At 38.5% G+C, this 13,749-nt stretch overlaps 1 protein-coding gene across 1 annotated transcript in view; it reads right to left on the minus strand.

Moving 5' to 3' along the window:
* Positions 1-429: 429 nt before the first annotated feature.
* COL3A1 (collagen, type III, alpha 1) overlaps positions 430-13,749 on the minus strand; it is a 53,123-nt gene continuing 39,803 nt past the window's right edge. The window contains exons 32-50 of the mRNA XM_009334979.1: positions 12,690-12,743; positions 12,532-12,585; positions 11,866-11,919; positions 11,430-11,537; positions 11,205-11,258; positions 10,627-10,680; positions 9,200-9,361; positions 8,966-9,073; positions 8,055-8,162; positions 7,592-7,645; positions 7,298-7,405; positions 6,592-6,645; positions 6,374-6,481; positions 5,046-5,099; positions 4,735-4,842; positions 3,794-4,067; positions 3,112-3,299; positions 2,681-2,923; positions 430-1,604 (exon numbers count right to left, since the gene is read on the minus strand). Coding sequence (XP_009333254.1) covers positions 1,458-1,604; positions 2,681-2,923; positions 3,112-3,299; positions 3,794-4,067; positions 4,735-4,842; positions 5,046-5,099; positions 6,374-6,481; positions 6,592-6,645; positions 7,298-7,405; positions 7,592-7,645; positions 8,055-8,162; positions 8,966-9,073; positions 9,200-9,361; positions 10,627-10,680; positions 11,205-11,258; positions 11,430-11,537; positions 11,866-11,919; positions 12,532-12,585; positions 12,690-12,743 — 2,094 coding nt within the window. The 3' untranslated portion in view covers positions 430-1,457. The remainder of the gene's footprint in view (positions 1,605-2,680; positions 2,924-3,111; positions 3,300-3,793; positions 4,068-4,734; positions 4,843-5,045; positions 5,100-6,373; positions 6,482-6,591; positions 6,646-7,297; positions 7,406-7,591; positions 7,646-8,054; positions 8,163-8,965; positions 9,074-9,199; positions 9,362-10,626; positions 10,681-11,204; positions 11,259-11,429; positions 11,538-11,865; positions 11,920-12,531; positions 12,586-12,689; positions 12,744-13,749) is intronic.

Raw genomic sequence — 13,749 nt, forward strand, 5'->3', positions numbered from 1 at the left:
GGGAGGCCCTTAGGCCATTTATTTAAGCTGCCGTCTGAAAGGATAGTAGCCTATGACTGCCCATTTATTTACACTGAGGCAGGTTTTTTTGGGGGGAGGGAGGATTCAGCTCTTCTATTTCCTCCAAACTGATCTGCCTAGGTGCACGGGCACTGTTTTGGATCTTGCTATCAGAGCTGAATCCATGCTGATAGTCACAGAAGCTCACCACGCTTGAAAAAATGAGCCACTGGATGGAGAGGAGTGGAAAAAGTAAGAAAGAAAATTTCATAGTATGATGCCATAAACCACATCCCTTAGGATTACCAAGTTTTTCTTCAAACAGATTATCTTAGAAAAAGCAGTTGAAGTGGTATCAGAGTTGTGTCCTGCCTTATTAATTTGTTTAAAGAAAGAGATACAAATAGTAAAATAAAAAAAAAAAGTCAGTTTTATGAAACAACAAGGAGTTTTATTAAGATATTTTATTATGTGTCTCTGTAAGGAATAGACCAACAACCATATAAAAGCTTACAAAGATGGTTAACCTTCAACACTATAAATGTGTTAACGTGACAGAAGTAGTTCACAATTTTGCATCTTTATTGACTTTTACAGAGTGAAGGGAGAAAGTTCTCGACTATGACATGCCAATGACGATCTTTGACAGGAGACATTTACAATTGCTTTAAATCCTTTACTTTTTTTTTTTTTTAGCAAGTCAATAACCCTGACTTGCAGAGTTAGGAGTGAAAAATACATTAGCACCATCATATTAGTCTTTTACACTTCCCTAATTTTAGTGGTCTTGACCAGCAATGACAGGAAAGTAGAGAAGCACCTTTGATAACAGAATACAATCCAACAATAAAATTATGGTGACTACTGACATTAAGGTATTAAACTCTTAAAATACACTGTACTTTTTCACAGCTAATCAGTACAGAAATAGACAATTTTGTACCAAATTATTCCACTGAATTGACCAATGGGTCCAATGTGTTTTGATTGATTTCTTTGATTGATTTTTGGTTTGACTCATCAGACACATCCCAGTTTCTGTCCATGTTGAGGTAGTTGAAACAGGGAGGTCTTTCTAGCTTTATGGACTGTATCTTAGAAAGAAGGGTAAACTTTGATACTGGGAGCAATCAGTGCTTTGTAAATTGGCTAACATTCAACTAATAGAACACAGTGTTGTTTTATTAAGTGTTGAAGTTGTATATAGCACCACGGAGACATGTTTTGAAGATGGAATTTGGTAAAAAAAATAGAGCAAAAAAGCATTTTTACTGTACTTTGTGTAATAGCGAAAAAAATAACCCTTGATATCAAATTGATTTTTCCCCCAGAAATTTTGTTAATAAATAACTGGGATACAGATGGTCACCTGTACTAGCTGACAAGGCTAAAACAAAGGAGCACAGTTGGAGTGTGAATCTGTTTGCTGGGGTTTCAGAAAGAGCAGGATCTTTGATTTATAAGAAGCAGACCGGGCCAATGTCCACGCCAAATTCCTGATCAGGACCACCAATATCTATGGGTGCAATATCAACCACCGGCAACCTCATTGTCTTGCGCGTTCTGTATTCAAAGACTGTTTTACCCCATTCACCAGTGTGTTTCTGTGAAGTTAAAAAGAAAAGAAAAAAAAAACACCAAACATATTAGAGAAATCAGTGTTGGGCTATCTGAAAGTGATCCTACAGTTTACTGGATTTCATACTTTCTCTTTGCTTATTAATGTGTCCCTCTCAATGCCATGAAAACTGGTTGCAGTCTCTGCAGAAATGAACATGTAGACAGGCATTCTTCATTTCTGGACCTTTTATGCAAGGTCTTGTGGGGTTGTAGACTTTGCGGCTCAGAAGGGATGGGATCCCTGACGGCCAGTAGAGTACTCTGGAGCGGTGCCAGCACCCTGACTTCAGACTGGCATGTGCCTACATGCTGCGAGATGGTACAAACGGCTACTCTGTTTGCAAAGTGGTTTTGGCCTCAGGAAAAAGTGACAGTGGTAATGAGGTAGCTCTTCGTGTTCCTGTTAAAGAAATGGCCGCAAAGTGGCTGCAAAGTAGATGTGTTCATGCATTCTTAAACAGCAGGTTTGCCATATATGTCAGTGTTTGTTGAGCTTTTTGGACCTTAAACGGCAGGAGAGGGAAACTGTGGATGGTGTTATGGTGTTTTGTATTTGTGACTGAAAAGGCTGCAGATACTCTTAGACCAACATGCTCATCAATGTTACTGATCCTCTCCAGCACTTTCTGCTGCAGTGAGCAAGGCACAGTGAAGCAATATTGCATCTGCAAAATGACTGTTTGCCCCTTCCCATAATCATAGCCCATGGCTTGAATCAGCTAGCCTTGATTTTTTTGTATGACAAAGATGATTCCTACTGCTCTTAGTTTTAGAGTTGACATGGGCTGGATCAGAACTTGGTTGCTGTGTCTTCACTGACTTTGACTCTAAAGCAAGGAGACACCTATAAAGCACAGATTTAAATGGGAGCACACCTCACTTTCTACAGTTGCTACAGGAGTGACACTTCTGGTGTACAGAATCTAAATTTCCCCAATTAGGTGTAGCTGTGTCCTTTCCTTACCCAGGCCATGCAACACTCTCTCTTCCTTTATTATGGGTCTAGTCCTCTAGAGGGAATTATTTATTTAACTACCATACTAAAGTCTTGTTTACTTACAGTACAGCCATCTTCCAGAACAGCATATGTGAATTTGCTGTTTCCTTCAGCCTTGATCTCACTTTCCATAGAGCTCATCAGTTTCAGAGCTTTTTTAACATTTCCACTGGCTTGATCCATGTAGGCAATGCTGTTCTTGCAGTGGTAGGTGATGTTCTGGGAGGCACGGCTTGAGAGGATGCGGAGGAAGGCCAGCTGAACTTCCGAGACATCCTCTGGAAGCTCAGGATCTCCATAGCTGAACTGCAGAGTACAACACGTAAGCAACAGTTGTTGTTTAATCACGTCTAGGGACAGGCCATATAGTTATTATTTCACACGCTAAATGTTTAGCTTAGTTTAATTTTAGGATTAGTTATTAGTACGTTGCGACGTACTTGAGTACAATATGTGTACTACCTTTTGGGCTGTTAACTGTAGTAATTTCTTACCTGGAAGCCTCCATTCATAGATTCTCCAAACCAAACGTGTTTCCTTCCACTGCTTTCACTGGTCCACCAGTTTTTCCTTGGCACAGTGCTGGGATTAGCATTGAGGCATGTCTCACCAGTTTCCATATTACAGTATACTTTTATAGCATCCATCTTGCAGCCTTGGTTAGGATCAATCCAGTACTCTCCTAGAGGTAAAAAAAAATGTTAAGGGGCTTAATATATTCAGAGAAGAATCTGACTACATGATGGTGAAGCTTATTTCTATGCCAGATTCCTGAGCCAAATTAGGAAGCATATTAGTTTTGACAGAAGAGATGCCACAGAAAGTAAGATGATATAAAAATATACTGAGTTCATGTGAATACTGTAATATGACTGACATTTGAAATAAATATAGAACTTATACTTGTGATGGTTTTTTTCCATAAAATTAAACAAATGTTCACTTATAAGCATGTAAGGAGTAGAGTTGAAGTCAGTGTATATACTGTGTAAATGCATAGTAAATTAAAGTTTAAAATTATTATTAAGTTTATCATCTTTATCATGACAATTATTTTTTTAAAAAATCAAATTTTTATAGCAGATCTCTGCATTTAAATACTCAAAGACAATAGTATTCATGGAAAAAAAAAAATCAAGATCTGCTACCATTGGTGAAAATAAAAACCTAACATACCACTCTTGAGCTCAGGATGGCAGAATTTCAGATCTCTGCAGTTACGAGCTGGATTCTTCCGTGACCCATCAGGACTAATGATGTTTTCAATCTGGTTGTTAATTGATTTCATTGAAGATATGATGTCACCCAGATTGATATCATTTTCTTTTGGCTCATCTCGATATTCATACCCATAGCCCGCTGGACCTTTTTCACCCACAGGACCACCAACACCACAACATGGACCAGGAGGACCAGAAGGACCAGGAAGACCAGGCTGGCCTGGTGGACCCTAAAAAAAAAAAAATAGTGAACATAGCGCTGAGTAGAGATCACAGGTTAAAACTAAAAGTCTGTGTGGACCCTAATCTTAAAAAATTAGAATTCCCACATAAACATTTAATTTACTTATTAATTAAATAATGGCATTTGCTATGTATAAACTTCTGTTAGACTTTCTAGGTCTTTATTTTCCTAAAATTGGAATTTTCTTTTCCTAATTTTGTCAAGCTGTGACTGTCCTTCTTTCTGGGCTTTGAGAAGGACTCCTCTCCACCAAAATCCAGAGAATAACTATTTCTTGGCTTTAGGAGAAGTGACTATGCCAGTCACCTTTGCAGTGCTGGCCTCTCTAGAGGAGTCTAGGAAACCCGCTTCATAGCTTCCAAGATGCAAAGGGAGTCTGTGCTCTGAAGTGAAGAAGAAATCCTGCCTTCCCATTGTACACAGAAAAGTCAATGATTATCTGAGACTAACACAGTGCCCAGTGCATCAATAATTACACTGAACTATACATGATCTGTATTTTTTTGGATTTAGCCTCGATAGCTAGATACCTCCTACCATAAACTCCGTCCATGAAGTACAGAATTTTCTGAGGGAGATATTTAAATGGGAGAGCACCCTATGTTTCATGAATAATCCCTGAAGATTTGTTTGAGTGTGCACAATTTACTTACTGCAGGGCCACTTTCACCTCTGTTACCGCGAGGGCCAGGAGGACCAATTGGACCTGGATAGCCACTTGTACCATCTTTTCCAGGCGGCCCAGCTGGTCCTGGGGGACCCTAGAACGATGTTGAACACAAATAACATGGTCAAAATAGTTTATTGTGAGAGATTTCAAACATTTTTGTATGATTTTCAGGTGTCTTTCTTCAGCTATTGCCTGTTGAGATGGCCAATTTCAATTATTATTTTTATTTATTTATTTTTAAACAAACAGTCCGAATCTTCCTTCCAGCTATGCTAAGTAAGGAGTTTTTCTTACCCTTGCACCTGAAGCTCCTGGACTTCCAATTGCACCTTGTGGACCCAGGGGACCCTATGAAGAAAAGATAAATAAGTCATACACCTCCCCGTAATATTTTGTACCTAGCTGGATGTACCTTAAATAGAGACACTGAAACATCTTTAAGATTATAGGAAACACATTCTTATAGAAAACCTATGTCAGATATGAGAAAGAATGGTTGCCATTCTTTAACCAGAAAAAATTATCACATGTTCTCTATATGAAAAAATATTAGTGATGCAATATCATCCAAAATGCAAGAAAGCCAACTGACATCAATGAGCTTTGGATGAGATCTTGTATTCATAAGAATACATAGCTATAGGCTCAAAATGCTGCATATTACCATAAAATCATATTACCAGTAAAGTTATTTAAATAATTTGACAAACACTCATATTTTCAAATGCATTAAAAATTTTGCTTTATGTATGCACCACAAAGAACTAAGGCATATGTTTAAAAATGATTAATCATCTCGATGTCATAGTGTAAATAAGAATTTATCAGACCTTTTTTTTCTTTACTCATGTTATAAGTGAGACAACAGGTTATATCGTGTTGTTAAATAGGTTGGTATTGGTGGCATTTATAGTTAACACTTTCATCTTTTTGCCGTCATTGGTAGATTAACTAGGTGAGTTTTGGTTCCTTCATTCTCACTTGTATCATGAGTGCTATTAACAGCTCTTTTCAGTATAAATCTCTCAAAATTTTTACTTATCATAAATACATAGGGCATGCCTGTCTATTACCCTTCAATCCTTTTAGCCATTAAGAACCGTTCAAAATGGTAATGAATGGTTACAATTCAGTAGTTTACAAAGTTTATAATTTCATGCCCATTTTGCCCTAATACTAGTTACTGCAAAAGATGCATGACAGAAGAGAGGTCTTTAGACTCTGAGTAGCTTTTTCATGGATTTAGATGTCTGTCTAGCATAGATTTCTAATAGACAAATATTTCAACCCCTATTTCTATCTTTTATAATTTAATCAAGAATAGCCTATATAAATGAATGGAAAAAGTGTTTGTTCCAGGCAAAGGCAGACGTGTAGCTGAAAGGCATTTTAGCAAACCCAGCTTTAGCTCCTAGCAGCTTCTTGCAGTTCTTCATTAACACTTATTTCAGGTTGATTCAGGGAATCTGGACTTTTGAACACATTTGACAATCAAATTACACAGGTTCTTTATGCTTTTTCTTCTTTCCTTGATAAATTAGTTAAGGCTAACTAGTTACCTGGGACCCAAAACACAGGAACTAAGAACAGCTGTAATTCCCAATCCAATGCAAAATACTCACTGGAGGACCAGGGAGACCGGGGGTACCAGGAAATCCTCTATGACCCTTTATGCCATTGCTGCCTCTTTCACCAGTTTCACCTTTATCACCACGAGGACCTTGAGGACCCTTTAAGAGTAGATTTGCAATAAAAGGAATATATAAAGAAATAAGAAAAACACCCAAATAACAGGAAACAGTGAATGTATGATATCACAAATACTTTAAATAGGACTTACAGCAGGACCTCGAGCACCAGCAGGACCAGCAGAGCCAGGAGGGCCAGGTGGACCCTGTGACACAATAAGAATAAGATGGCATGGATCACTTGGAGTTGACTAGACCACCTTTTTACTTCCAAATAAGTGGTACGTTCAAAGCCAGTTCGCCAGTTCAAAGTCCAGCCGTTCGGAAACAAGGGGGAGCTCCACACACACTATATAATCAGCAAGAATTTTGGTCAGTTCCTTTTCCTACCAATGTTAGTCTTACTCAGCTGCTTGTAGGCACTGATACGTACCACATGCACTAGACCCCTTCTTCATTTTGTGACGTGCTCAGTTCTCAAGCTGTGCTGGTGTCAGCACTTCTCAGAAATAACTTGAAGACTTCCAAAGTTACTCCCATAGTTTAAATAAATAACATTGCTTGTGCCGCATGAGCATCAGATGGGATGGAAATTAAGATGGAGCCTGGTGGGATGATGTGCTTTTTGGCATCCTAAGGAGTACATGGATTTTGAGCTTATCTTATATACAGCTATCAGGAACATAAACTGTGATGTTTTTCCCCTTAATATTCTTATAAAAGAGGTCCTCAATGCCAAGAAACTATGACAGTAACAAATATATGACTCTTCCGAACTTCTAATTTATTACAGCATGAAATGGACTTTGCATAGGAAGGGTATGTAAATAAGCAGTAAGCTATTTACTTTGGTCTTACCTGAAATCCTCTTTCACCAGCTTTTCCAGGTGCACCGTTGTTACCTGCAGGTCCGGGGTGACCAGGAGGTCCCGGAGGGCCAGGAGAGCCACTTTCACCACGGTCACCCTGCAGATATAGTCACAGTTGACAGGATAAGAAATTTAGTGTTTTACAGAACTACAACGTAAAGAGTATATTCAGTGGAGCATAAGAGATTCAAGGAACAAGTTACATAGCACGGAACTAGCTATGTATATTGTCATGTCTACATAACATTTATTTGACAACCTAAAGGTATTGGTGATTCCTTACTTTGCCTCCTGGGGATCCATCACGTCCAGGCAAGCCATCTGAGCCAGGGTTACCCTGGAAAAAAGAATGGTACAGTTTGTTCATAAGCTGGATGATGAATAAACAGCTTGTTTTCCAGTAAGCTTAAATAATGCTCATCAAAGAAAGAGAAAGTTTTCAAGAAGGAGGAGTTCCTGGAGGTGGAAGGGCCCATAGAAGATCTGTCAGACCTGCATTACTTTGTAGGCATACAGGCAGCGCAGTCTCTTGTTCAGTTCCAAGTGAGACGGAGACGTGGTCCACAGGTAGTAAAAGGTATAGCAGAGACAGCAGGCTACTCGACCTCACATGAGGATGTAATCTGCCCAGGCCCCTGTGCATCAGGCACTTGAGGGAGCTTTTGTGAACCTTAAAGCATATTTACTCCCCAAGTCTCCTGTTTGTAACTCACAAGCTAGCAGGAAGGTCTAGCACATCCACTCACGTCTCTGCCAGGTTCTCCAGGTAAGCCTCTTTGTCCAATAGGACCTTGTGGACCAGGACCACCGCGTTCTCCTGGGACACCATTGGTACCTGGTTTACCATCTTCACCCTGAACAAAAAGGGAAAGGATTTTGTTGCAGATAATGTACTTATGAAATACGATCATATTATACATCTTTAATTAAATATGCAGTGATTATGAAGGAGACCTAATAAAGTGAAGGGCCAGTGTGACTTTGGTGATTGTGAATACTCAAAATAAGAAAAATACTTGGCCAAACTGGTTTCTTTTCATTGCTAGTAATATTCATGCAAGGCCATTGAACCCAAGGAGCGTTCCTTATTGTTTCGTCAACTAAGAAATAATAAACGGGTAAGTCTCTTCTTATGTACCCAAAACCAATAGCCAAAGCAGTTAAAAAAATGCTGGTCTATCACAATATTAGCAATAAAATACAAACCAAGCCTCACACCACCTTTTCTGGAGGGAGGTGAAAGTATTTTCCTGTTTGGGTCATAATATTTAAGCAAGAAACATATTGAGAATTAATCAGAGATAAACAACTTGTGGTAGGTGAAACTACGACTCAATTCTTGTCTCAATGAGAGTTTATAGCCCATTGCCCTCCTTAAGCGGGTAAAGCTGGTTATATACTTCTAGATAATCTGATCCAGGACTCTTGGTAATAGAGATTAAAGACAACCTCACATCCCACAGCTGCTGGTTACTGAACGTTTTTAAAGCCTGATCTTGATCTTACAGATGTAAACAAAAATAACTGTAAATTCTGTAGTCTCTGGACTAAAAATACAACGCATCATTACTTTTTGTAACACAAAGCTATTTTTAGCAGCTGGATTACAGTTTTTGTGTTAGCTTTGAGGCTATTGCTGCAGTGAATGCACTCTCACCTTGGCACCTGCCATACCAGGTGGACCGCTTGGGCCACGCAGACCTGGCAAACCTGTGTTACCCCGGCCACCAACGATGCCTTGAGGACCCGGTTCTCCTGGTGCCCCCTGTTTAGGAAAAGGTCAGATCAGTCAATACTGAGGATCTTCAATGTTCAATAGGTGGCTTCTTACTCTTGACAAACATAATCCCTGGCAATTAGTATAACGGTCCCTGGCTGGATGTGTACTTACCCTTTCTCCTCGTGTGCCTGGTGACCCTTTTTCACCTGGTGGGCCGGGCTCACCTCTTGTTCCAGCAGGTCCTGGACTGCCAGGAGAACCAGCGCTACCCGGGGGTCCGGGAGGCCCATCCTTGCCTGCAGGCCCTGCGTTACCAGCGGGACCTGGACTACCCTAAAAGGAATTTTAAAGAGAAGAGTGTGAGCTGTATTATCTGAGTAGCTGATAATTTTGGATTTTTTTCTCCCTACTGTCTGGACATATGGTTTGCATAATACAACACCTGCACAGTTTGGATGCCCAGTGTTTGTAATGTATCCAACACAGCATACACCTTCCTCACCCAGGGCTCTGCCACATAAATTTGAAATAGTTGCAGACCCCACTGATTTCTTGAATTACTCATGCCAGATACCTTTGAGGTGGTGCCTTGGACATGTGCAAAATGAAATGTCTTTCATTAAAACTCTTAGCTTAGCCAATCAATGGAAAGAATCACCTTGACTTTAATAATACCTTAAATAAAATCTTACTTTTTCTTTTTACTCAGCAATATTCTAATTTGCATCTGTCTGTAATTATAAGACAAAATAAAAATCTGTTTGTTCAAATATAAAAGTTTTCTTACTTTATATCTCAGTTACAACAAAAGATAACTTATAATTTTGGTTTTAAAATGAGTAAATCCATTGTATTCTTTGTATTTTCTTAATTTATAAAGAATCAAAATCAGAATCTAATTTTTACTATGTGAGACAAAAGTAGGTGCATGTTGAACATGCAAGGATATTATGAAACAGCTTTTCTTCACACACAGATATTGCATAAAATATTGGAATTCACTGATGCATCAGCATACATTTGTATAATAGGACACTGCAGACTGGTAGATTAAACTTCAGGTGTAGGCCATATCATAAGAGAGAAAATTTGCCACAAGAATCTTTCCAAACTCCTCTGTGCCAAGATAATTAAATCTTATGCCATTCCATTCTACAGGCAACTAAAAAAATTCTCAACAGTGATCTACTAAATGTAGTTTTAAAAATGCATCTCAATTGAAGATCCTGAATTGAATATTTTTTGCATCATAGAAGAGCAAGAAAGAAGACAGGATGTCTGCCACCAACAGAAATACTCAAGGACCTGATCCAGGAGAAGGTCTCCACTAACTCTGCTGGGCTTTGGAAAGCAAACCGTAATAGGAGGAGTATCAAGACAGTAAGCGAATGAATTGCTATTCCATATGAAATAAGATGAGAGTAAACTCTCTTTTGCAGAATTTTTTCCCTGAGTCCAAACATCATATTCAGAATGCTTTTGCTTATTTTATATTCATGTCAAGGTACATACAGCTTAATATAATTTAATATAATAATATATGTCTAAACATATCCACAAGGTAAGAATAAAAGAAAAAGGGGGATAAGACAACTTACATTGTTACCAGGGGGACCAGGTAGACCACGAGCACCAGGGAAACCAGCAGCACCCTATAAGAGATCAATACTTTTAGTTGTCATTTTCTGAAGATTGGAAAAAGATGAACAAATTGATTTTTATACAACAGCTGACTTCTTTGAATTATATTTAGCTGTTTTCCTTAAAACCTGAATTAAATGTCCTGGAACTGACCAAGAGGTTCACAAGGGTTTTGGTTTTTTTTTGTTTGTTTGTTTGTTTTTTTTTCCAAGGGAAGGTCCCACATGTACCTCAAAGGTGAGCTAATGGGCTCTGAGAAACTTGGCAAAGATGGCATGTAAATCTAATAACTGTTGAGATCAGCCATTTTATAGCTTTGAGTCATTGTGCCAAAAGCTGTTTTGGCACCTTACTTATATTAAAATCAATGTAATCCAGATAACTAAACACCTCAACTTTAATTACTCCTTCTGGAACACTAATTATTCTTGAACTGCAGATATTAAAGTCACTGAAGGTCTTGTTTTTCATTTACATCATGTTTGTTGTAACAGATAGAGTCATTTATCAGTGACTAAGTCAAAGAGATACTCACAGGGCCTCCAGGAGATCCACGTTCTCCTTTTGTTCCTTGGGGGCCAGGTGGACCCTACACGGAAGGAAATAGATAAAGCAAATGATTTGACAGATAGATTAAAGTTATAGGAAGTCATTAAGTTTCAGGCAGTTTAAATGCTTGCACTTGGGCCCAGCCACCTTGAGGCTGAGGGAGAACTGAAGAAACCTCTCTTTATAGCAACAAGGAACAGCAAAAACTTACTGGTGCACCAGGACCACCTTGTGGACCTGCAGCTCCAGGGGGTCCAGCCTCTCCTCTTAGACCAGGTGGGCCTCTTTCTCCTTTCCCACCAGGTTCCCCATTTTGGCCCTGTAGAAAAATTATATTGTTATTTTACAACTCAAAAAATGCAGATGATATCACTATGATAAAAAACCCTATCCGGATACTCTTCTGAAGGGAATTTAATTATTAAATTCAATGTGAAATCTATTGGTCTACCAGTACAGGAAAGGAAGGATAAAGAAACTTTGCTCTATATGTGACTGAGTACAGAAAGAGTAGCAAATTATTCAAATGTATGTAGCAGGTATGTATATTAAAGGGGTTACAGTAAGCCTTTCTGAGATGTGGATGAACTTAGAGAAACTAAGAACTTGATAATCACATTCAATTGCTTTTAACTATTTATACTTACTGGAGCTCCAGGGAAGCCAGCAGGTCCAGGAAGACCTTGTTCTCCTCGTTCACCCTGTAGAAAACAACATGTCAGCAATGGAAGGTGTTAGAAAGATAGGCTTCACTTTACAAGTTAGAGAACACTCCCATAAATACCGCTGAAGTTTCTTTGTCTTATCAGCCTTTGGAAGGAAAAAAAAAAACCAAACAACAAGCCAGTTGCTCCTGAGCTCTAAAAACAACTGTTCAGGAATTATCTGATAATTATCTGAAGCGTGACAAACTGATCTCAGTTACACCTGTATAAACCCTGAGCACAATCCATGGTATTTCCCCAGATCCAACTGACATCCAAATATGCTGTTTTATCAATCTAAAATATAAATATAAGAGTATTTTAAAATAAGTTTACTTAACTGTAAGACAAGATGGAAACAACTATTGCTCACACTCTTGGCCTGACCTGTCACTGCAGCCCTCCGACCCCTTTACAGTGTTAAAAGCACTGATTTTCTGAAGTCCTTAGCACTTGTAAATCCCAAAAGTCAACAGGAGCCGAATGTGCTGAGTTTATTTCGAACTCAAGCCACATATGTTCCTGAGGGGGTAGGTGCAACACTGATGTCTGTACTAGGCTAGAGGAGCCATGGTAAAGTTATACTGTAAGAAAAGTACTATCACTTACAGGACCACCACGGGAACCCACTGGACCTGGGGCACCTGCTGGACCAGTCTCTCCCTGTAAGGAACAAGAATGATTACTAGGCGTTTTTCTTCTTCCCATAAGACAGCCACCAGTGTGACTGTTTACAGTATCAATCATCATTATGGAGGATGCTTTACCTTATCTCCAGGTGGGCCAGCAGGACCAGGAGGACCGATGGGACCTACATTACCCTAAACAGTTAGAAAATTATATACTTTGTATCAAAATATGACAATGTTAATTCCTCTATTTTGATCAATAGCATTTATGTTCCCATGTAAACAGGTTGCTAAAGATATTTAAATGGAAGTAAGTCTATAATGCTAGTGTGTTGTTGCACACTATGTTTTGGAGTGACACTCCAAGATCACACCATTTTGCAATGTGAGAGATGTCCAATTGATTTTCCTTCTCCCCCTTACCCCCCATCTAAACCTAATCCAAAATCACCTGAATTTAATAGGACTCTCTCAATGGTAGACAATAAAAGTTATCCATTGGCCTAACTTTTCATATAGATAATTGGTCCATATTTATTCAGTATATGTTCAACATCTCTTGACTAGCTCCCTGACTTTTTTCTTTCTTGAGAATTTAATGTGTACCTGATGGTTTGAAAAACATTTTTTATATTTCCTCCAATTCATACAAGCTGCATTTTTATAATTGTCATCCCTCATTATTTTGATGTATATACTGCTTACATGTACTCATTAGATATATGTATATATTTCAAGTGTCTGTTTTATGTGTATAGCTATATAGATGTATAAATATATCATATATAGTAACTTGTAGAAATATTCTATATGAGAACACTTACTATCATGATGTCTTTCTGTGCTTCATTATAACCAGCATTTTCCTCATCAGTCAGCTAGATTTAGGAAGCTAGTAACATTTTCTCTACTTTTGTATTGGTGCTTTCCCTCCAAAACATCGTCCCAATTAATTGTAATCTTCTGCTTGCAAAAAATTCTATTATATCTACCCAAACAGCTGTAATCACAAAAACTAGTATTAAGTCTAATTTAGTTTATGAAACCAGATTTCCACTGCTGGAATGAAATACAATGGGATTAGTACTTTACATCTCCTAGACGGTATTTATTCACTGTAAGCTTACTCATGTTCTAAGTGTAGACTATGTGATGCTAATTGATAAACTGCTAGATGTTTAAAGACTACTCACTCTCT

Source organism: Pygoscelis adeliae, unplaced genomic scaffold (assembly GCF_000699105.1).
Source record: "Pygoscelis adeliae isolate BGI_AS28 unplaced genomic scaffold, ASM69910v1 Scaffold212, whole genome shotgun sequence".
NCBI classification, from domain to species: domain Eukaryota; kingdom Metazoa; phylum Chordata; class Aves; order Sphenisciformes; family Spheniscidae; genus Pygoscelis; species Pygoscelis adeliae.